Genomic DNA, 26,098 nt, shown 5'->3' with positions numbered 1-26,098 from the left:
GATGCGACGTTGCCATGTTATACGAATTACATATTTTAAATTTCTTCACTAATGCAAGGCTTCACAAAAAATCACAGTAACCTTATTTTTAAAATCTGTGATCCAGTATTTTATTTTAGGGAGAGATAAACAGAGATAGACGGTTTGTTATAGTGTCACTTAAATAAAATTTGAATATACAGAGTGTTCATAGAAAATAAACTTCACAATTTTCAAAAATCGGAATTTCAGTTTTTTTGGATACAACACCCTATATTTTATTACTGCTGTTTAGTCAATTTTTTGTTTTCTTTTTTTGAATATGTCTGTGTATCCATTATAAAACTAAAAAATATCAATAAATCATTAAACAGAATAAATTGCAATAATAAATTTCAAATTCAATTCGAAAAAACTAAAATATCAATATTTGACGATTGTTATAATTTATTTTTTTATAAGCTCGTCTTTATTTATCTCTCCACAAAATAAAGTATCCCAGATTTTAAAAATAACCCTATTCAGATTTTTTGTGAGGCCTTTCATTGTTAAAAAATTTCAAGCAAATTGAAATAACGTCGTATGAGAATTTAAAAAATAAACTGTGAATATAAAGGCTAAATTAGAATAATTATAAATATATATAGAGTATGCTCTCTAAAAAATGAAGTTGCAACAACAGAACTCTCAGTAAAGTTGGAAATAATTTTAGTATATGGTACTCGAAGAACTATAATACAACTTTCGTCTTCTCTAATTATAGTTACTGGGATCGAGAAGAGCGTATTTAGTGACTCACTCTATATAGATAGAATGTAATTTTTGAATTATTTTTGGACGCATGGTTTCTAAAATAATGGTGGATTTTATTGCTAATATTTTTACATATTCTTATACTGTGTGTTCAAAAAAGCGCAGACCTGTAGTTGTTTTACTTCTGTCGAGTACATCATCGTGTGATATGTCCAATGAAAAACTTTCAAGGACACTAAGTACGATCTAATTTGGAAACTTAATATTTAATGTTCAGATGTTTTTGTCTACGACATACAGCTTTTTTACTTCCCGAGCGCAGGCGAAGGAAGTATTGTAATCGAGTCTGTCTGTTTGTCTACCTGTCTGTCCGTCTGTCCTTCCGTTTGTCCGTACGTCTGTCCGTCCGTCCGTCCGTCCGTCCGTCCGTCCGTCCGTCCGTCTGTCCGTCTGTCCGTCCGTCTGCCGTCACGGTTTTTATTAGGCAGATAATCTCCGAAAGTACTGGGCCAATTGTTGTCAAATTTTGTATTTATATTAGGAATATCATGTAGATGGTAAAATGCTAATCAAAATTTCTCTAGTCATCCCCACCCCTAATGTGATGACGTCACTTCAAAATTGTACATAGCAAATGGGTTTTAAATTGTATAAAATAACATAGTCCTAAACATGTAGTTTATGACTTCGAATAGAGTTTTTACCCAAAACGTCCACATTTTTGGAAAAAAAGATCAAAATTATAAAACAACATTTTGTTAAACCGAATGCTTTGAAATCTTGCAGATGTTTTAAAGTTATCATCAACATGGTAAATTTTTGATCAAAATGTATTGGCTCATCCCCTCTAAAAAATTGATGACGTCACCCCAAAATTTTGCTGAATAAATCCTACCTAAAATGTACAAAATATTATGAGCCTGTACTTGTGATTTATCATTCCATTAATATTTTTTGGATTTGCGTATACAGAGTGACTCAAAAAATTATCATTGTATTTCAGGAGCGAGACAAATTCTGTCGAAACAACTGCATACATTTAGGGATTCTTGTAGAGATTTTTTATGAATTCATTGATGTATTATAATATCATATCTTGTTAAAAAGTTGTGGTAAAAATTAACTTAATTTTTGGGTCAAGAAGCCGTGATGAGGTTAGTAACATAATTATTTGGGTGTACAGAGTGTCACAGAAAAAAATTTTGCGATCTCATATCTTGAGAACGGATGGAGATATTGAAATTCTGTAAACGCCATTGTCTTTAGCTTTAAGGGCGAGATTAACTTAGTATATTGCAAATTTTGCTATTTAAATTTGAAAATCAAATATTTTTTCTACACAATAATAATAATTTTCTACTTACCAATTATTATTGTTTGAAAATATTAATGCATGACCAATGAATTAATGAAAAAAACCTCTAAAAGTAATTTCTATGTTATTCTACATGGAACCCATAATCCTGATTTGTTTGTTGTTACTCCTACATTACTTATATGTAACCAGAATCTAACAGTGTTTTTCTCGAGTGAAACAAGCAAGAAGAAAAAAATTATTTTCGCTTATTCAGAAGAATATAAAAAATGTATTTTTTTATAAATGTTAAATGTCCTGAAGTAAACACTAACAAAACTTTGGTTGAGAACGGATTTTTACATCTCCACTTCATCAATGTTTTAAACCGAGATAGTATGTATACGCAATTTTGTTTTGGTGAATTAGTTTTTTCCTAAGCTGCTTACTAATTTTTTGCAGCTGTTATTAAAAGAGTTTCATAATTACCTAATGTGGGTATAAGTCTCACAAAATATTTTATCCACCCTCTTTTCCTCTTGTTTTCTAAAATTAATTACAGAAATGTAAAAGAGTATTTAAAGCCTGCCGTAGAATATTTTCACAATTTAATTCTCAGCAAATATCAACCCTCCAGAATCGTCATCCAGATTATTCTGAAAACCCTTTGACTCCGAAATTAGTAGAGTAAATTAATAAAAAAAAAAAAAATACAAAGTCCAGAGTACTGAGTGAATGCAGCTAATTATACAAGATTGCTACGGAAATGAAAGAACTGAAATGATACAGAAACAGAAACCAGCTGTGCACTGAACAACATTTTGCAAGGTATTTCAATTAAGTTTAAAATTAATGAAGCGTCGAACTTAACAGAAAGTTCTGTTTACTTCCTCAACAAATTTCCAATGCAGCTTAATTGAAATAACACATGGAGTAACATAGTTTAATCAAAATATAATCACAAAACTGGTTTCAGTACTAAAAATAGTAACTTTGCTTAAAAATGTTTTCGATGACGTCATCAGCTGCTTGGTGGGGATAAATATGTATCATATCGCTACCGCGTAAATAATGGATTAAATCGGTTCGGTGAAGACGTGGAAAGTAAGAACACGGAATGAAACATTTGTGAAAATGTATCTAATATATTTCTTTATGAAGTAAAGTCAGTTCAATTTTTGCAATAACCCGTAATCCAGCTCTTAACATGAACTACAAGTTATAAATTTTGACAGCCAATAATTTGAGTGAAGTTGTAAAAACTTATAGGGTATAAGAGCTGTCTTAAATTTGCTTAGTTGAGTTTCCGCAAGATGAAGGTGCTCAACCTAGCTATTTTCTTTTCAATAAGTTCATTTCCACACCGTACCATAAACTCCATACCAACTGTAGCGCTTAATGCCGTAACCCCAATAAACTCGATACAAATTGCCCCTGCAGAGGTGGACAAATCGGAAAATGTAACAGAAAATAGTGTGACGGAAAACCCAGATGATGCAGAAACAATCACCAGACGGCCTGTAAAATTAAATATGAGACAAGGATTGCTTATGAACCAAGTTGTGGCTGTGTACGCTCTGGGAGAAGAATCTAATCAGCTTTGCAAGAACCATTCCAAGGAGCTTAATATTGGTCTAAGAGCGTTGGAGCCCTGGGCTTTGAAAAGCAAATATATTTTTTACAAAAAGGTAAGGGCAAAAGTAACATTGTGTGTTTTAGTGTTCGACTCCTCGTCTAAGTTGCAAGCGGGAATCTTGGATGGGAATTTATTTGAATTTGGAGCTTTCCAGCAGTGTTTGCACATATACAAAGATTCCCGTTATGGACCCATCAGGGGTAAATTCTGCTCGTTAAAAATTATTCCAGACGTTCAGCTTTTAAAGAAAATTTTAGAGTTTCGGAATATATCGAGCAAAGTAAGATTTTATTAGGGCTTTGTCGGTGGTTTTCAATCAAAGAGATGCGAATCAATCAGAAAAAGCGAGAAATTGTTTTCGGAGTGTTTTTGATTAAATTCTACGGTTGACATTAATTTGTTTTTTCGGTGAGAAGATTAACGGGGTTTGATATTTGATCGCATGGAAGTGATTTCGTGACCGAAAATTAATCGAAGTATGATGGATGAATGTATTGCATACTATTATTAATTCTCGCGATGTCTTACACTTCCCGTTTTGGTGTTTTTACTAAAAAACTAAAACGTTACTAAAAACAGTTTTTCTACTCATTACCTAAAAAATTAATGACGCCCTCTGAAAATATTGCTAAATACATCTTGCCTGAATTGTGTAGCATAGCATACTCCTTTACTACCTCTTCCATCTATTTTTATCTTCACGTATAAGAGTTATCCTAAAAAAGGTTGGACCATCAAATTTTACATGTAATTTAATATTATTACATTACATAGCGGGATTTATTAGAAATTTTGGCAGGTTACGAACATAGATTTAAATATTATAGACCTAAAACTACATATTTTTCATTTATTTTTTACAGTAAATTTTTGATACAAAATAAATACCCTGCGATATACTGAGATATTGTTTCTCTCTTAGTTTCAATTAAAACAAAATATAGTTGTTAAAGCATTTAGTATTGACTTTAAATTAAAGCGCAGACGTGACTGCAGCCGCTGCTGCTCAATATTGACGTCTGCGATTTACTTGTTAAAAATTCGTGAGGTCAAAGTCGATTTTTAGCTCATGCATGTCGTTGTACGTTCAGGGTGACGTAGCTGTCTTGGCTGCAAAGGCACGTTGACATTAACGTCAGTGTTGTCGACCTGTTTTTTACGAATGGAGGTGCTCATAAATAATAAAATGCGTTAGTTTCTGCAGGCAGAAAGTGTCCTATTTTTTCACAAAGCTTTTATTAAAGAGTTTTCTCCTTTGTAAAACAATGTAGACGCCCAGATTTGAAAATTTGTCTCGATGTAAGAGAATGGTATGCAAAATATCGCTTAAAATTCTTCACATTTTAATAATCCATATATATATTAAGTATTCACAAAATTGGTGGAAGGTTATTTCGATAGAACTTCTCTCGCCACTGAAGTAAATTTTATAAATTTTTGCGATTTTTGATTTCTGATAATTTTTCGATTCTTTAATTTTGCAAATAATGAATTTGCAATTTTTCGTTCGACTTTTTATTTACTTTATTTTTACAATTTTTCGATATTTACATGTTCCGATTTTATCATTTTTATTTTGTCAATTTCAATGTTTTCAATTTTTCGTTTCTTAAATTTTTCAGTTTGCAATTTTTCAATTTTTATTTTTTTTTTTGTTTCTTCATTCGGGTTTTCATTTTTAACTTCAGGTTTTCTATTTTACAACTTTTGAATATTTCAGTTTTTAATACTTTTTAGATTTTACAATTTCGATTACCAATTTCATGAGTTTCAATTTTTAATTTTTCAATTTTTTATTCCTTCAATTTTTCGATTTGCAATTTTTCGTTTGGGCTTTTCATTTTCTTTATTTTTTTAGTTTTTTGGTTTTTCAATGTTCTGATGTTATAATTTTGCTTACTTTCAGTGTGAAAATTTTCAATTTTTGGATATATCAATATTTCAGGTTCCAATTTTTCGATTTTCGACTATTTGCAAATTCTCGTTTTTTTCAATTCTTTCAGTTTTTCGATCTTTCAATTTTTCCTTTGTTCAGTTTTTCGATTTGCAATAATTTTTCGTTTCGGTTTTTCATTTTCTTTATTTTTGAAATTTTTCCGTTTTTCAAGATTCTGATTTTATAATTTTCCCTTTTTTCAATGTGAAATTTTTCAGTTTTTGGATTTTTCAATATTTCGATTTGCAATTTTTCGATTTTCCAATTTTCCATTTCTTCAAGTTTTCGACTTGCAATTTTTCGTTTGGGATTTTCATTTTCTTTAATTTTTCAATTTTTCGGTTTTTCAAGGTTCTGATTTTATAATTTTTTTTTATTTTCAATGTGAAATTTTTCAATTTTTGGATATTTCAATAGTTCAAATTGTAGTTTTTCAGTTTTCAATTTTTTGATATTGCAATTTTTTTTGATTTTTCAGTTTTTCGTTTCCCCAATTTTTGATCTGCAATTTTTCTATTTCATTTTAAATAGGCAATAATAATTCTAATTTTTAAAAATTTTTCATTTACTCGATTTTTTGAATTTTTCGATATTTCATTTTTCAGTTTTTCGATCTTTCACTGTTACAGTTTTTCGACTTTACAATTTTGACGATTCTATAATTTTTACAATTTTTGAGTTGTCCAATTTTTCAACTCGATTCTTTTTTTTTTTTCTTTCCAGTTTTTCGATTCATTATTTTTTTTCGATTTTTAAGTTTGTCGGTAAAATCTTTCCAATCTTTCAATTTTTCGTTTCTCAAGTTCCTCGACTTTGAATTTTTGTTTGATTTTGCAAAAAGTTGTTTTCTCAGTTTCTCGATTTTTCAATTCTTTACGCTTTTTCAGTTTTCCGATTTTTCAATTTTTCATTTCTTCAGTTTTTCCATTTGCAATTTTTGGTTTCGGTTTTTCATTTTTTTATTTTTTCAATTTTTCGGTTTTTCAAGATTCTGATTTTATAATTTTCTGTTTTTTCAACGTGAAATTTTTCAGTTTTTGGATTTTTCAATATTTCGATTTGCAATGTTTCAGTTTTCTATTTCTTCAATTTTTCGATTTGCAATTTTTCGTCTGGGCTTTTCATTTTCTTTATTTTTTCAATTTTTCAGTTTTTCAAGGTTCTGATTTTATAATTTTCCGTTTTTTCAATGTGAAATTTTTCTGTTTTTAGATATTTCAACATTTCAATTTGCAGTTTTTCGGTTTTCAATTTTTCGGTTTTCCAACTTTTTTTTAGAGTTTTCACTTTTTCTTTTCCTCAATTTTTGATTTGCAATTTTTCTAGCCAATAATAATTATTATTTAAAAAAAATCACTTTCTCAAGTTGACCATTCTAGAATTTTTCCATTTACAATTATTGGATTTTTACACTTTTTCATTTATTCGATTTTTTCAATTTTTCGGTTTTTAATTTTTCAATTTTAGGTATTTAATTTTTCAACTTTTCGATCTTTCACTATTACAGTTTTTTGACTCTAACAATTTTGACGATTCTATAATTTTTACAATTTTCGGATCTTCCAATTTTTCGACTCGATTCGTGTTTTTCTCTTTCCAGTTTTTCGATTCATTAATTTTTTTCGATTTTTAAGTTTCTCGGTATTGAGTTTTCCAATCTTTCAATTTTTCGTTTTTCAAGTTCTTTGACTTGCAATTTTTCGATTTTTAACTTCTTTGATTTTGAAAATTCTAGTTTTTTCAGTTTCTCGATTTTTCAATTCTTTCCTATTTTTCAGTTTTCGATTTTTCAATTTTTCGTTTCGGTTATTTTCTTTATTTTTTCAATTTTTCGGTCTTTCAAGGTTCTGATTTTATAATTTTCCGTCGTTTCAATGTGAAATTTCTCAATTTTTGGATTTTTCAATATTTGGATTTGCAAATTTTCGGTTTTCAATTTTTCGTTTCTTCAATTTTTGATTTGTAATTTCTCTAGTTTTTATTTTAATGTGTAATAATAATTCTAATTTTTAAAAGTTTTCATTTTCTTAAATTTACGATTTTAGAATTTTCCATTTTTCAAGTATTGGATTTTGAAACTTTTTCATTTAATCGAATTTTTAATTATTCAATTGTTAATTTTTGGAATTTAATATTCGAATTTCTGCATATTTACTTTTTCTGTAATTATACATATTTCTATAATTTTTCGATTTTACTGTTTTGAGTTTTCCGATTTTTCGAATCGAATCGTTTTTCCTTCTTTTTAATTTTTCGGTTGATTTATTTTTTTCGATTTTGTAATTTCCCATATTTTCAGTTCCTCGATTTTTCGATCTCTTCCGATTTTTTAATTTTTCGATTTTTAATTTTTCGATTTTTCATCTTTTCGAAGGAAAAAATGGAAAAAATGCAAAATTAAAAAATCAAAAACGAAAAAGCTATATATAAAATGAAAATACCTGAAAACTGGAAATCAAGAACTTGAAAAATTGAAGAAACGAAAATTTGAAAAATCGAAAGATTAAAAATTAAGAAATTAAAAAATAGAAAAAGTAAAAATCGATAAAACGAAATATTGGAAAAGCGATCATTGAGAAATCAAAAATTTTAAAATTTAAAAATTGAAGAATTAAAGGTTGAAAATTTAAAAAATTGAATAAACGAAAAATTATAAAATCGAATTAAACGTAGAAATAAATAAAGGAAATGAAAAATCTGGAAGTCTAAATATTAAAAATTGGTCTAAAGAGTTTAGACAGTACTTCCCTCGCTATCGGAAACGTGACGACTGCATGCCTATTATGTTTTTTTTCGCATTAGATTTCAAAGCATTCGGTTTTGTAGTTCTTGATTAAATCAATAAAATAAATTTGCGCATTCATTAAATTTTTTGAGTCACCCTGTATATGCAAATGCAAAAAATATGAATGGAATGATACATTACAAGAACAGACTCATCATATTTTGTACATTTTAGATAGGATTATTCGGAAAAATTTTGAGCTGACGTCATCAATTTTTTGGAGGGGATAAGCAAATATATTTTTACTAAAAATTTATTATGCTCTTTATAACCTTAAGGCTATAAAGAGCATAATAAATTTGAACTGTTTTAAAACATTTGCAAGATTTCAAAGCATTCGTTTCTGTAGTTCCTGATTAAATCAATAAAATAAATTTACCCATTCATTAATTTTTTGGGCCACCCTGTATATGCATATCCAAAAAATATGAATGGAGTGATAAATCACAAGAAGAGACTCATCATATTTTGTACATTTTAGATTCAGCAAAATTTTTGGGTGACGTCATCAATTTTTTGGAGGGGATAACAAAATATATTATGATTAAAACTATATCATGCTTATCATAACTGTAAACCATCTCCAAGATTTCAAAGCGTTCGGTTTTGTAGATTCCAAATTAAATGTCAAAATGTTGTTTCCTAATTTTGATTTTTTTTTCCGACGTTTCGGGTAAAATCTCAATTCGGAGTCATAAACTACATGTGTAAGACTATGCTACACTCACCGGCAAAAAAATCGAATCATTAGTATTTTTGTAGAAATCTTCAATAAATTCTGGTGTGCGTCACATTTATAAGACAAATTAGTTTATCTAGGACAAAGGAGATGAAAAGGTAACGGGACCTTCGCTGAAGTTGCAACAATTACGAGTTTATTAAAAAATACCAGAAAATCCATTACATTAAACCAACAAAAGACTACTTAACATATCATTATTAACGACTGTTGCCGCCTCTAGCTTGCATTACGGTTGCCATACGTCTTCCCATGCCTTCTATGAGGTGTCTAATCTCAGCCTGGGCTAATTGGTCAAATTCTTCAACTAGCGCATTTGCAAGATCTCTTATGTGTTGTACGGCCGGCACACGTACTCTGATACGTATACCTAACATGTCCCACACATGCTCAATTGGATTCAGGTCGGGACTGCGTGCTGGTCATTCCATACGTGAAATCCCGAATTCGTCGAGGTAGGTTTGTACAACTCTAACGATGTGGTCAAGCATTATCATGCATTAGAATAAAATTATCGCCAATAAAAGGAGCAAAAGGTACGACATGCTCTTGAAGAAAATTTGCTACATATCGATCAGCATTCATTGTGCCTCTATCCACCACTACAAGTTCCGTGCGAGCCTCGGCAGAAATTCCTGCCCAGACCATCACTGAACCTCCATGAAAACTGAGTCTGAAACAATATTGCACTGAGCCTACCTTTCGCCTCTTCTTCGCCATACTCTTTGACGGCCGTCAGGAGAACGTAGACAAAAACGCGACTCATCTGTAAAGAGTACTTGGCCCCATTGGGCAAGATCCGAGTTAACGTGTTCTCGAACAAATGCAAGTCGGGCTACTCTGTGTCGTGGGAGAAGTTCTGGGCCACTTGCAGGTCTACGGGCCTTCAATTCAGCTGCAGTTAACCTTTTTCTTACAGTTCTTTCACTTACACTAACTCCTCGTGTTTCTTCAAGTTGATTTCTGGCCTCAACTGCGGTCGTATCCCTATTACGGAACACGGTCAGCGTTAAAAAACGGTCATCCCGAGCCGATGTTTTCTTTGGACGACCCGAATCAGGTCTTCGGCTGTATGATCCAGTCTCATTAAACCGTCGTACGGTTCTGTGAATGCTCACTTGTGATACCCTTAACGTATTGGCAACGTACCGTTAATTTCGACCATCCTGAATAAGAGCAATTGCTCGTGCTGCATTAATGGCCACAATAGTCATGTTAATTGACAAAAACACAGTTTTCATCAAATCACAATAACAAACCGTCTGTTAATGCCCTCTAAACGTCACAACTGCAAATCTCATTGTTGGAAAAAACTTATCATCTTCATTTGAGGTTCATATCATGTACAAAAAAGAACCACAAACCTAGTGTTAGTATATTTTGTGTGATTTTTTCAAAACTGATATTGACTGTAGCCAAACGTTTAAAAAAGGAACCATTTTCAATACAAACTTTGGGTGATTCGCTTTTTTTGCCGGTGAGTGTATTTGATACAATTTAAAACCCAATTATTATGTACAATTTTGAAGTGACGTCATCACATTAGTGGAGGGGATGATTAGACAAATTTTGGTTAGCGTTTTACCATCTACATAATATAGCTAATATAAATACGAAATTTGACAACAATCGGCCCTGTACTTTCGGAGATTGTATGTCTAATAAAAATCCGGGACGGCAGAGAGACGGACAGACGGACAGACGGACAGACAGACAGATGGACAGACGGACAGACAGACGGAAACGGGAGAGCTATTTCTTCGTACTCTAGGGGTCATGAAAGACCGAGAAATTGTAAAAGTAAAAAGTCGGCCGACGGACTCGATTACAATACTTCCTTAGCTTACGCTCGGGAAGTAAAAATTGAAAAAATTAAAGATGAAGAGACGAAAAATTATAAAACCGGAACAATGAAAAATGGTAAATTGAAAAAATAAAGAAAACGAAAACATGAAAAATTGTAATTTCAAAAAATTGCACAATCGAAGAAAATGGAAAAACGAAAAATTGTGATAACAAACAATTGGTCGTAATAAATGCAAATTTTATTTTTTATGGTAACTCTTATAAATTAAAAAAAAATTACCACGATTACAATAACCTAAAAACGTTTGTAAGATTTCAGAGCATTTGGTTTAGGGTAAAAATTGAACACGGATTCTCTCATTTTATAAAACTGAAGTAATATTTATAAATGCAAATTTTGGAGATGACGTCATCTTATTGTCGGTGGGGATATGTTTATCTAAATTTTGGTCAGCGTTTTACATCTATACAATATTTTCTATCACACAATCGGTCAAGTAGTTTCAGATATTGCCTGTCTTTTAAAAATTCGGGCAGACGGTAGACAGGCAGCCAGACGGAAACGGGGAACCTATTTTTTCGTATTCTTAGGAGTCATGAAACGTCGAAACGACATAAAAGTAGCTACTCGTCCAATGGACTCGATTACAATACTTTCTTAGCTTAGGTTCAGAAAGTAAAAAATAAAGTAAAATAAAACCTTAGGTAGTGTAGGCTTGTATGAGTTTAGATAAGAAGATGTTTAAGTATTTCTAAAATAAACTTAGTTTAACCTTGATTTTTCATGGATTAATTTTAACAAATTCAATTCGAATCTTCAAAATCTTAAAATTTTTATAACCTCTATACATATCATTTCGTAAAAATAATACAGACACATTAAGCTCATTATCTGATAACTCGTTCTGGGTGAACAATTTTAACATTTTCAAATTAAAAATTTTACATACATCCTGGAATACTATTTTCGTCATGCAGACGGATAAAAACTTAAATTAAAAGGTTTTGCTAAAAATAAATCACCTAGTCACTAATTGTTTTCTGTCTGGTGTAGTTATTGCTTATCGATTTATAATAATGTTGTTTGTAGGTTTATACCGACACCGTGGGGTGATGACATTTAATTCAAGCGCATATTTCGGCTGTAAATCACAATATTCCATTAGCGCTTGAATCATTATGATTGACTGATAAAGATTGGAGAATTAATAGTTTATTGGTTGCACAGGAAACAGGATTTCATTATGTTACCCAGGATATAACGTGTAATTGAAACAATGCAATATAGATAACACACATATTAGGATAACTACAATACTGCGAAAACGGAATAACTAAGATATATTTGTCTTTTTTTGGGACGAGTAATCTGAATTTGTGGTACGGTGTTATTAGCCTACTCAAATCAATCTTTTAATAATATAATGTGTAATTTATTCCTACTAGATCGTTGGAACCTGTATTTATCCCCACTAAAAAGTCGATGACGTCATGTGTCTAAGAAACTCGATTTATTTAATTGTGTATGTTTCAGAGATAAGAGAATGTGTGTCTAAATATTTTTGTAAAATCTGTACTTTAAAAAAGTTCTGCAATTACTTAAACCAATTTAAAACAATAGAAGAACTGCGATCAAAAGAAAACTTTCGTCTACTAATTTATTAATTGACAATTGCTTGTTTAAGAGATTTGGAAAAGTTTACCAGTTCGTCAGCAACGCCGCCCTCGCATGGTCAGTTTGCGTCCCAGCTTCTTGTAATTCGCACGATGTTTACAAGCACTTTTCCAAATCAATTTATCCTTTAACAGAAGGTCTGAACGTGACGATATCTTTCCGAGATGAAGATTGTGTAACAATTTCCGACGAAGTGCCACTTAATAGAACAGAATTATTAATAATGTACAATCATCTAGCTCACTCATTTTCCGTATTGACCTAATGTTATTCCAGCGTTTTACTGGCTTTATTTATTGCAATTGTGGTCCTTTGCTCTGTTATCGACTTATTATACTCGGCTCCCGATGGTAATTTGCTGATATATTGAATTAAGATACCAAAATCGTTTATTTGTTGCAGAATCCAACAATAAATTGGTGGATGCATTCTCTGCTTGTGCGAATTCCAGGCGCATATTTGCCAGAGGGGGTGGTAATTCTGACCTGGATTGCTTGCACGGAATTCGTGTCTTGAGTACCTGTTACGTTGTCATCGGACATAGATATCTCATGTTGATGTTTTTTCCTGTTGTTAATAGCTTGAAAATTATGGATGTACGTCTGATTCCAGCGACGTAGAAGAATTTAATTTCAGTCTGTTTTTCAAGTGGGTTTTGTACTACAGAAGCACGGCGATTACAGGAGGCACTCTTTGCGTTGATACATTTTTCATGATAAGTGGGATGCTGGTGAGCGTAGGCTTTTTTCAGGAAGTAAAAAAATCCGGAAGGATGAATTGGATTGTTTTTTATTTATATCGCTATATGAGAATAACACCTCCTCTAGCCATAGTTGTCCTGTGCTACTCCACTCTAGTTCATCATTTAGGATCAGGACCTTTGTGGCGTGACATGTTGGATATATTGCAGAAACCATGTCAGGAATACTGGTGGGCTACGATATTGCACATACAGAACTATGTGCATCCATTTCCTTTGGTGAGCTGTGTAATGTTGTGGAAATAATTTGAGTGATGACCGAACGGTCAAATCCGAAAAGTTGTTTACGAAGTTCCCTTTGACCAGCGGAGTTAATTATGACGTCCAATTTAATTAAAAACACCTCCCTACTAATATTGATTTTAGAATAATACAACAATATGGTGTATTGTGTTTAGGGTGCTCTTTTTACAATTTTAACAATTAGTAACGAGAATGTGATAGGCGGTTTTAATAGATTACTTGGACTAAAGAAATTTTAAGCTAAATTTATCAAGGATAAAAAGCCCGATAACAGATAACCCATTAAATGTTGGAAGTTAGTTGAAACTTATAATGCTTCGATCCGTTTCAGCACTTGTTATACATGTGAGGTTTCTGGCAAAAAAACTTTCACTTTATATGTTAAGTTTCTTAAAAACTTCTAGTGGAAAAGTACAAAATGTTTTAAACATATTCTGTAACGAAGTGCAAAGCAGATTAAATTTTAACGGAGTTTATAATTTAAAAAATTTAAATAATAGAGAATATTCAAAGGTAATATACCCAATAATGTCAGAACTGAATTAAAACTGGAACGACTTTTAATTTAATTTTCTTCCACTTCTTCCATTCACTAAGATTAGCAACACTTGAACTCATTTTATGAAATTACTTGCCTTTAAATGACCAAAAAATTTTAACAAAGCGTATTAGCAAATATTTTATTCAGAACAGTGTATTATGAAAACCACAATAAAAGCACAAAATGGTGGACAAATTCAATTTTTGAAATTAAAGTACTTAAGCTAATTTATTATTATTTCTGGTGAAAGTCAAACAAGACTGTCATTTGAAAACATTGTGTTCATGTAGTTTTTCTCCTTTGGGAAGTAAGTCAACTAAATCAGATTATTTTTATTTCAGGAATGAGTTTAATTTTATTACTAAAACACATCGTAACAGAATAATTAGTAGTGGCCGATGGGTGGGTGGTTTTTATTTAAAACCCACTTTGAAAAAAATCTATAAATTCTTGACGCTATCTAATTTTTATTTTTAAAATACTCTTACTAAGTGGCGGTTTTCTAAATCAGTCACCTATTATAACATGAAAAGCGTTATTTATAATTCCGATATATTTAGTGCATGTTTCAGGGTTGTTTGTTATTTATAACGTAATTCTAGCAAAATACACCCCCGCTAGTTTATTTAGTCTATGTCGGTAAATAAGTTTTCAGTAAATAGATTATCTAAATTACAATTAATACTGCCTGAGATTGACACTTTGAAATAAAGTTGATGATTTCTTAATTTAGTACTCTGAAAATCACTTTATCTGAGAAAATAACTGATGGCTTCAACAAATAAATAACACACTTTAACTACAATATTTTGTTTAAAAATACAATAAAACCAGCAAATGATCATTATTAGTACCTTTGGCTGTTTTTTTATAACACAAAAAAAAAATTGGTCTAAAGAGTTTAGACAGTACTTCCCTCGCTGTCGGAAACTTGACGACTGCATGCCTATTGTGTTTTTTTTCTCATTACATTTTTGTAGTGGGAATTTAAAAAAAAATTGGGATGACGTCATCAACATTTTTGCAAGGACACGTATATCAGTTGGGATAGATGTAGTGTAATACTAAGAATAAAATTATTATATTCTCAAATTTTCGGGAAAATGAACTGGGTCGTTTGAATATTGATTTGTAATAATCAATAAAATAACGAAACAATTTACTCACGTATACCTACGTATCAGAGGCAACTGAAAATCGTGTATGTATAAACATTCTTAATTTAAGATGACAGGCGTAACAGCATACGCGAGAGCCAAACAGAGAAACTGTAAACAAAACGACCGTCGGTTTTATTGCTTCGACTTCCGCTTATTATATAAAACATTGGGTTTTATTTTAATTCTTGACGGTGAAATTCACAATTGGTTGATTATAAACATGTCTATTTCACATTCGCGGAATCAAGTGAGCGCATAAAACAAATGCAGGTCTGTAATGTTAAAGTCGATGTAAATAAGCGTGCTACCCTTATGTTTCAACCGAGTTTTTCCTTTAACAAATTTTGTGTCTACCAAATTGGGTTGGTTGGGGTGTAATACTAATAATAAGTGTTGCCTTTAATTTAATCAATAAAATAAATTGACTTCATTAATTTTTTTGAACCACCTCTTAAGAAAATCTAAAAAATATGAATGGAATGATAAATCACAAGTACAAACTCATCATATTTTTTGCATTTTAGATAGGATTTATTCAGCAAAATTTAAGGGTGACGTCATCAATTTTTTTAGGAGGGATGAACAAATACATTTTGAACAAAAGTTTACCATTCTTATAATAACTTTAAAATATTCCCAAGATTTCAAAGCATTCGGTTTTGTAATTCCTGATTAAATCGATAAAATAAATTCACGCCTTCATTAATTTTTTTGAGTCACCCTGCATATGCAAATCCAAAAATATGAATGGAATGATAAATCACAAGTACAGACTCATCATATTTTGTACATTGTAGATACGATTTATTCGGAAAACTTTTGAGCTGACCTCATCAGTTTTTTGTAGAAGATAACCAAATATATTTTGACTAAAAATTTATTATGCTCTTTATAACCTTAAAACATCTGCAAGATTTCAAAGCATTCGGTTTTGTAGTTCCTGATTAAATCAATAAAATAAATTTACGCATTCATTACTTTTTTTGAGTCACCCTGTATATGCAAATCGAAAAAATTTGAATGGAATGATAAATCACAAGAAGAGACTCACCATATTTTGTACATTTTAGATAGGATTTTTTCAGCAAAATTTTGTGGTGACATCATAAATTTTTTAGGGGGGACGACCAAATACGTTTTGATCAAAAATTTACCATGCTTATGATAATTTTAAAATGTCTTCAAGATTTCGAAGCATTCGGTTTTGTAGTTCCTGAGTAAATCAGTAAAATAAATTTACGCTTTCATTTATTTTCTTGAATCACCCTGTATATGCAAATCCAAAAAATATGAATGGAGTGATAGATCACAAGTACAGACTGATCATATTTTGTACATTTTAGATATGATTTATTCGGCAAATTTTCGAACTGACGTCATCAAGTTTTTGGAGGGGATAAGCAAATATATTTTGACTAAACATTTATTATGCCCTTTATAACCTTAAAACATCTGCAAGATGTCAGAGCATTCCGTTTTGTAGTTCCTGATTAAATCAATAAAATATATTTACGCATTCATTAATTTTTTTGAGTCACCCTGTATATGCAAATCCAAAAAATATGAATGGAGTGATAAATTACAAGTACAGACTCATCATATTTTTACAGTTTGGATAGGATTTATTCGGCAAACTTTCGAGCTGACGTCATCAATTTTTTGGAGGGGATAAGCAAATATATTTTGACTAAACATTTATTATGCTCTTTATAACCTTAAAACATCTGCAAGATTTCAAAGCATTCGGTTTTGTAGTTTCTGAGTAAATCAGTAAAATAAATTTACGCATTCATAAATTTTTTTGAGTCACCCTGTATATGCAAATCGAAAAAATTTGAATGGAATGATAAATCACAAGAAGAGACTCACCATATTTTGTACATTTTAGATATGATTTATTCCGCAAACTTTTGAGCTGACGTCATCAAGTTTTTGGAGGGGATAAGCAAATATTTTTTGACTAAAGATTTATGATGCTCTTTATAGCCTTAAAACATCTGCAACATTTCAAAGCATTCTGGTTAGCAGATTAAAAATTAAATTTCAAAATGTTGTTTTATAATTTTGATTTTTTTTCCAAAAATCTGGACGTTTCGGGTGAAAAGTCGATTCAGAGTTGTAAACTACATGTGTAGGACTATGGTGGGGATGATTAGACAAATTTTGGTTAGCGTTTTACCATCTACATGATATTCTTAATATAAGTACAAAATTTCACAACAATCGGTCGAGTACTTTCGGAGATTATCTGTCTAATAAAAATCCGGGACGGCAGACGGACAGACGGACAGACGGACGGACAGACGGACAGACGGACGGACAGACGGACGGACAGACGGACAGACGGACAGACGGACAGACAGACGGAAATGGGAGACCTATTTCTTCGTCTTCTAGGGGTCATGAAAGATCGAGAAAACGTAAAAGTAGAGAGTCGGCCGACGGACTCGATTACAATACTTCCTTTGCTTACGCTCGGGAAGTAACAAGAGTTTATATAGATTTTATTTGTTGTGAATCAAATTTAGTCAGCACAGTGAAATTACGTCTGGAATTAAGAGATAATTGTTTCATTTTTCTTTCAAAACTATGGATTTTTACTGCCCAAGTATAATAAGCTAGGGAATATTGTGGTCTATCCGACGAATGGCCACTTTTATGATTCTTTGACGTTTCATGATCCTTAGAGTATGAAAAAGTAGGTCTCACGTTTCCGGCTGTCTATCGTCTGTTGTCTGTGTCGATTTTCATTAGACACATAATCTCCAAAACTACGGACTGATCGTTGTCTAATTTAGGTATATATTTACTTTAGGAATATCGTGCAGACGCTAACCAAAATTTGTCTAATCATTGTCACTAACAATTTGATGACGTCATCTCAAACTTTTGCTTAATAAATGCCATATCTTCTAATATATAAAATTTTCGGGTCACAGTGTTTGTAACCAAACTCCTCCGAAACGGTTTGACCGATTTTTATATATTTTTTTTTGTGTATATTCGGGATGGCCCACCCAAAAAATTTTTTGTTTATTTTTTGGACAAAATTTTTTATTTTTATTTTTTTAAGATTTGGCATCAAAAAATACGTATAACCTTAAATTTTCACTCTTCTACCACCAACTCCCATTTTTAAAATCGATATTTATTAGTATCTTTACTTTTATCCGCAATAGGGTTTAGAGTCGCAAGATGGCTGCTGAATATAATCATTGTCGTACGATAAATTTTTATGTATAATTTATAATTTAATTTAATTATAATTTATTTATTTATTTTCATTTAATTTTTTATTTAACTACCAGAATATTCACTAGAAATGATTTATATGGCAAAAAACGTTTGCCGGGTCAGCTAGTAAATTTTATATAATAACATATTTGTGTACTTATTGTGGTTTATGAATTTACTTTTTTATGTTTATCATTATTATAATTTTTATTATTTATTAATTACAACATCCATATTTATCTACAAATATTTACTATTTTCAACATGTTTTAAGGTTCTTGTTCTGAAAAGACGACCACGTATCTTAAGAAATGAGAACAAATAAAAACCCCGCCCACCCGCCCTGTCTCAGTTGTGATGATTTTTTTTAAATCGTCGAGAGCCAAAGGAGCGGAATTTAATTGCAAAATCCTTATTATTTCTATACAAGAAATTACCATGTAAGACATGTTTTTGAGTATCGTGTTATTAAAAAAATACTATGTATCTTAAGAAAAAACATAAAACCGATGATTAAGCCCCACCCATACCTGCCCTGATCTAAATACTAATGACATTTTCATTCGTTGGCAGACCTAGGGGCGTGTCTTAAGTTTCTAAGAATAAAAAAATCGTCTCAATTGAGACAGGGTGGGTGGGTGGGGTTTATATTTTGCCTTTTTTTCTTAATATACATAGTATTCTTTGAACAACACGATATTAAAAAACATGTTTTTAATTTCTCGTAGAGAAATAAGCATTTTGCAGTTAAGCTCCGCCTTCTTGGGTCACGACGAGTAAAAAAAATATCACAATTGAGATAGGGCGGGTGGGCGGGGCTACATTTTGCTTTTTTTCGTGATATACGTAGCCATCTTTTCACCACAAGAAAAAAACATGGTTAAAATGGTACTTTTTTGCAAGGGAGTATGGATTTTGCAATTGAGATATTCAAAAACATATTTTTAATTCCTCGTAGAGAAATAACGATTTTGGAGTTAAGCTCCAGTTGTTGGCTCACGATGAATAAAAAAAATCATCACAATTGAGATAGGGTGGGTGGGCGGGGCTGATAATTTACCCCTTTTTCTTAACATACATAGCCATCTTTTCACAACAAGAAACTTAAAACATGATTAAAATGGTACATTTGCGTAAGGAAATATGGATTTTGCAATTATAGGGTGGATCTTAATTGCAAAATCCAGATTTTCCTATACATACAAATTTTCCATTTTACAAAAATTTTAAGCTTCTTGTGGTGAAAAGAAGTCCACACATATTAAAACAAAAAGGCAAAATATCTCGTTTTTCTTTAATTATAAAATGCTAATATTTTTGTTGCATTAAAAAAATTGGGCAAGTTATTAAATAAGCAGAAATCATAGTATTTTTTTTCCGCATTTTTTTTAAGTTTATGGTTTCTTAGAATAATGCGTTTATATCAATGCAAAATCGAGTCCTTGATAGCACGGGAGCCGTTAACAATTCACTGTTTCCTGTTATATTTCCATGTGTATGCTTCTTCTGAGTGAAACTTTGTTTAGAATTCCTAGAATGTTGATGATGTCATCACAAAATTTTTTAATGGAAATATTAAGTTGAAACATGCGAATAACTTACCCATTTTTTATACATTACTACAAACATATCCTTGTTTTAAATTATAGGAGCTGTCATAAAACAAATAAAATTCGTAAAATCAAATTTTTGTAAATACTCGAAAAAGTTGAATAAGTCGTACAATATCTCAGGGACAAGGGAAGTTCTGTCGAAATAACCATCTTTTTTTGCAATAAAAGGTAGTTTTTCACTGAAAAATTCTTCATATTGAAAGTTTGTGATATTTTAGTATATTAACATGTTAACTGGTTTTAATTTTGTATAAGTATTCAATTTTTAAGGGGTATTAATTCATTAAAAGCACACTTGATTTTTTCACTCATAATTGTTATTAATAAAACAAGCTGTTATTTTTCATTAATAAATAAACCATAAAAACATATATAAAATATAAACAAAAACAAAACCAACAAAAGAAAAATCTATTAAAGCATAACCAACTAACTGCGTATAAGTAAGTTCGTAACGTTTCCAAATTTTGATCATTTTTTGTAAAAGTTAGTCATGACTCATGAGGTCATGAGTACTTGCTAACATAAGACTGATTTTGGCAAATGGGATACTATCTAAGAAAAGAGAGGGCGGATGGGCGGGGCTAGTACGTGGTACAATACGACCGATTTTGGCAAAAGATATACCCTCCAAGAAACCCGCACACCCTCTCATTTCTTAGAAGTATGTTATTTGGTAAAATCGGTCTTATTTTAGCAGCTACTGACCTCACCCACCCACTCTCTCTCTTCTTAGAGAGTATGTCATTTGCCAAAATCAGTTTTATCTTACTAGGAACTAAGGCCGCCCACCCGCTCTCCCTTTTCTTAGAAGGTATGTCATTGCCAAAATCACTTTTATCTGGCTAACTTTTACAAAAAATGATCAAAATTTGGAAATATTACGAGTTTACGTATATGCATAAAACAGGAATTTTAAAATATTCTCTAGCGTTTAGTTAGTTATGCTTTAATGGATTTTTCTTTTGTTGGTTTTGTTTTTGTTTATAATTTATAAATGTTTTATTAAATGTTTTTTTAAATTTATTTTTATTAATGAAAAGTATCCGCCATTTTCCAGACACCCGGTACATTTTTTTTTTTTTCTGAAAATTTTAATATCTAGAGTAAAAAGTCAACACGCACTCGTTAATTAAGCACACGAGTACTTTGCTTTACAAAATTTCCTAATATATACATCAAATTTGACAATAATCGGTAAAGTAAGGACAGACGACAGACAGATCTACTATATGGGTCATGAAACGTCAAGAAAACATGAAAGCAGCCATTCGTCGGATGGACCACATTACAATACTTCCTTAGCTTACGTTCAGGAAATAAAAGCAGACTATCTTCATTTAAGAGGCAATTAAACTACAGAAAAATCCCTTTTGTTTCTAGAATAATAAAAATTAGACATTTAAATTTTAATGAAAGAAAGAGGCGAATCTATTCTAGTTCATATCTTGCAGACATTTTTTCCACAATTGTTCAAATACACAGAAAAAGTTAACGAGTTTCGTTGGAATGAAGACCTACATTTACTACCTTGCTTTTATCAACCTAGCAAGAAATTATTTTTATACTGTGCTATTTTTCGAGCAAAGCAACTGTGGGGTGTCAGAATCCTTGCTAATTTTGTCAAACAGTATTCAAATCTGAATGTTTTAATAATAAAATAAAACCGAATCTCCATAAAATGAACCTCACCAACAATTAGCACATTTTATGGAATCAAATTTGTTGAGATCTAATATTTTACGGCTCGTTTTTTTATTATGTTCTCGCTGAAGCGTTTTAATAACATTATTTGATTTAGAACCAAACAGAAATAAACACAATAAATTTGTAATGCTCGTTTTATATCTCGTTATACAGGTTTTATGAACAAAGCTTTAATTAAAATCTAATTATTAAAAATGGTGGAGGCGCCGGGAAATTATTAGTATTCACATGAAGCAACACGAAAAATTAGTTGTTATCGCTAAATTGTAGGGAGAATCATTGTTTAGCGATTTCGATAGCAATTATAAAACAAAAGTTGCTGTAACAAAATTCAAATTATTATTAGAGGTATAAATGAACATATTGATCATTGCCTCTCTATCCCATGATTACATTGTTTTCGTGTCCCTTTCTAGTTGTAACATGGCTGGTGTTGGGTGTTGAATATTTATAATCAAATTTTACCATTTTTTAAATATCTTTTCTAATTACATATTTTAAAAAGAAATTATAAAACGTGTTAACGAATTTCAGCCGCAAGTTGAGATTAATAGTTAAAAAAATAAATCCATTATTCAGCAGCACGGTTTTGGAATTACAAATAAAAAATCTCGTGCGTGGGAACTGCAGGATTTTTGAATTCAGCGTGCGAAAACGCCCCAGGAAGTATTAAAAAAGCTAATTTCAAACGATTGCTAAAGCACATTTTTCAAAATACTTATTTACCCGGAGCGGAATTAGCTCCTACAGATTGAAAATTTTCACACTCCGGAAAACATTTTTTATAGTTGACATCGGTCCATCTAAATATAACCCCTGTGTTTGAACAAAATCATTTCTAGTGTATGACGCAAGCTTGGTATTTAACATGTGACATGCAATACTACTTCTTCTCTCCGGTTATCCTGCTGCCACTTTGGAAACTTCGCATTTTCGGCTACATCAATTATGTTTGCATTTACGTTCTATCAATAGCAAGTAATTTTTATTTTGCCTGGATCAATAGATATGATGGCGGAGTTCCTGTGACGTAAGTGCATACGTCTAGAGCTTGCAAACACAACGTTTGTCATCGTATGAATTGCAGCAATCAACTCTTCTCCACGAAATACTTCCAGCACCACTACATCGCTCCACACACGAGAGCAGCTACTTACATAATCGGCTTAGGCCTCGGCTATTCGCTTCAGAAAACCAGGGGAAGAAAAATTCAAATTAGTTATCCGATTACTCTCAGTCTGTGGATCATTTCAATCGGGTCCATGCTGGTCTCACTAATCGGATGTCATGTCTTTCACGAGGAAGTCCACGACTACAATAGATTGGAGGCTTCGGTTTTCCTGTCCTGTTCGCGGTCAGCGTGGACAATAGGTGTCGGGTGGATGGTTTGGGCCTGCATTCACGGATATGGAGGTATAACAATCCGAGGTCTGGGACATTTGCCAAATTTTATGTACATTTGCTAAAAGCAGACACACAATTTATGTTTATGTGTAGGGTCAGTTCGTTTCGGAATTGGTTTTCCTGAAAGGAAAGATGCTTTGTTCGAATCAAACTTTGTACAATTACTCGCATACACTTTGCGTCTTATTAATTTTTTATTTATTCAGGTATATTATTGAGAGCTGTACTTTACAAATTCATTGGAATTGTATTAATTTATAATTATTATTATTGGTTTAACTTTACTTAATAATCTTATATTTATAGGTAGTTATTAAATAATTGCTTAGAATAAAAGTCTTATTAGTATACTAAACTGCTCTGACTTTAACATCATTTACTGTCAACAACCGTTGGTTTTGCGTTTTATTGAAAATACGCTCTGATTGAAGCTGATACTTGATAAAATGTGTTGTTACAAAAAATAGTACATTTTCAGTGAACTTGCGAAGTTTTAAGTACATCGACGTCGACTTCACTTTTGTTTGTTTAGTTTTCTCTGATATAAACTTCACTGCTTAGCAGATTATTCTCAATATATCGCGAAGTAAAAATCCAAATTTAATCACAGATTGGACATGGTAGCTAAAGTCCTGCAGTGATTGCCATCTTCTGTAATCTATCATTAAATCAAATATGTAAAAATATTGTGCTAGTAATCACAATTTTAAAGTGACTATTATAGCAAAAAAAAAACCATTAGTAAAATATTTCTTTAGTGAATTTAACCCAGTAAATGGAAGAACACCATTTACAGCAATTAAATCCTCAAGATAGCGCATATAAACTGCATAATAAATTTAACGAAAAGTTTCTCTAAAGATAAAACGCAAACAGGAATTTAAATTTAAAACACCTTATCCCCCTTACGATTTTCAGCATTATATTCCTCGAGGTTTTATAGTATAACGGCCTGATTTTCAGATACGAGTACTGCACCCATTTAGTATGATGTAGACGAATGTATTTGAAACGGATGAGTTTCAAGCATTAATTAAAAAATAATATTCAATAATATTCAACCCTAGAAAGGTTTAAGCATCCTCCTGGTGGTTTCTAACATTTGACTCCTCGAAGTTTTCTAATCCTACAGTTTGATTTTCGAACCGGATACTGTACCCGTTTAGTACGGAGAAAAATATACAGGGTGACTGGGGTATATTGTGCCAGATTTTAAAGGGTTACAATATGCATTATTTTGATTCTTAAAGTCTAATAACATTTTGGTCTAAAACCTATGGTTAAGTCAGAACTTTATGTGTCTCCACCGTTTGAGAACCACTGCACTGTGTAATAATAAATTTTATATACAACCGTGGGATATATCTTATAAATCGCACTCACTGGGACAACGTAATGTTTGAGATTATCGCACGCGTGCGATAATTTTTAGATAACCGCACGCGTGCGATAATATGTCAAATCGGACACACATCCATGAATACAAAAGAATCAAAGAGACCTGCTATTTATTATTGTTATATATATACATTGATAATACAACTCTTACAGTGAAACAAATTAATGTCATCAGATTCAGTTGATAATTGTGGGGTCGTTGACGACGAACTAATGTAGGAAGTGTTTTCATTGCACCATTTTGCATATCGTTCAAACGCCAGCTGATATTTTTCGCGTGATTTCTGAGGAACAAGACCAGAAATAACATCCAAAGCAACTAAAGGCAGATCTTCTGAAGCACTCATTCTGATGATTTAGTAACAAAATATTCAAAATCAAAATTTGTTTACTGTTTACACTGTTGCTAAGTACGTTGCCATCATTTTGAACAATGAGATGCAGCTGCTTCTTTTAATTAATATTCACAACATTTTGATCGAGAGTTGTTAGTCCATGATTGAAAGCAGCAAAAATGTTTTATTTATAAAAAATTCAACAGTTGTACATAAAATTTTGTACACAATTCGTGGGATACACTACTATCGCACTTACATGGTTACGCAAAACTCGGGCTGACGCCCTCGTTTGCGCAATTTCCATGTGCGTGCGATAATAATGTATGTATCCCACTTATTGCGTAAATAACTATTACCAAGTTGAGAAAATTAAATACTATTGTTAGTAATTTTATTTATTTTTAAACACCTTATTAAAGCAAATGCTCAAAATGAGCTCCATTCATTCTCACATAAGCATTGGCACGACGAATCTATTGCTGCTGCACTCGTTGGAGCATTTCCGGGTCCCCGCGAATGATATTGGTGGCTTCATAGATTCGTTGTCTGAGGTGATCTTCTGTTCTGATCTATTCTGTATAAACCAACGACTTCATGTGGCCCCAAAAGAAAAAATCAAGTGGATTCAAATCGGGAGATCTGGCAAGCCAACGCTGAGCCCCGCCTCACCCGATCCACCTTTCAGGGAATTGAACATTTAAAAACTGCCGTACCAGACGGCTAAAATGAGGTGGCGCCCCATCATGTAGAAACCACATACTTTCTCGGATATGTAGCGGCACTTCTTCCAACAATTCTTGTAAATTTCTTCTTAAAAATCGTCAATAAATGGCACCCGTTAACCGCGGGGGTAGTTCAAAAGGTCCTATAAGATAATTGTTTACAATACCGGCCCATAGATTAATTGAAAACTCCTTCTGAAAACGGGTTTGTCTTATGGCATGCGGATTTTCATCTGCCCAAACGTGAACGTTGTGATAATTAAAAATTCCCCGACGCGTAAATCCTGCCTCGTCTGATGCCAAAATAATACGAGGAAAGTCGGGATTTTCTTCTACCTTTCGTAGAAACCAACTACAAAATGCAAAACGGGGTTG

At 31.8% G+C, this 26,098-nt stretch overlaps 1 protein-coding gene across 1 annotated transcript in view; it reads left to right on the top strand.

The window, feature by feature from the left end:
• Positions 1-3,339: 3,339 nt before the first annotated feature.
• LOC135126730 (nose resistant to fluoxetine protein 6-like) overlaps positions 3,340-26,098 on the top strand; it is a 32,207-nt gene continuing 9,448 nt past the window's right edge. The window contains exons 1-8 of the mRNA XM_064052886.1: positions 3,340-3,691; positions 3,746-3,942; positions 12,614-12,828; positions 12,880-12,953; positions 13,006-13,199; positions 13,253-13,582; positions 22,704-22,891; positions 22,949-23,274. Of these exons, the coding sequence (XP_063908956.1) occupies positions 3,340-3,691; positions 3,746-3,942; positions 12,614-12,828; positions 12,880-12,953; positions 13,006-13,199; positions 13,253-13,582; positions 22,704-22,891; positions 22,949-23,274 (1,876 nt within the window). The remainder of the gene's footprint in view (positions 3,692-3,745; positions 3,943-12,613; positions 12,829-12,879; positions 12,954-13,005; positions 13,200-13,252; positions 13,583-22,703; positions 22,892-22,948; positions 23,275-26,098) is intronic.

Source organism: Zophobas morio, unplaced genomic scaffold (assembly GCF_036711695.1).
Source record: "Zophobas morio isolate AGI-343-1 ecotype UQ-CSIRO unplaced genomic scaffold, CSIRO_AGI_Zmor_V1 ptg000002l, whole genome shotgun sequence".
NCBI lineage: Eukaryota > Metazoa > Arthropoda > Insecta > Coleoptera > Tenebrionidae > Zophobas > Zophobas morio.
The sequence above is the reverse complement of the archived record's forward strand: the minus strand, read 5'-3'. Positions and strand labels throughout refer to the sequence as shown.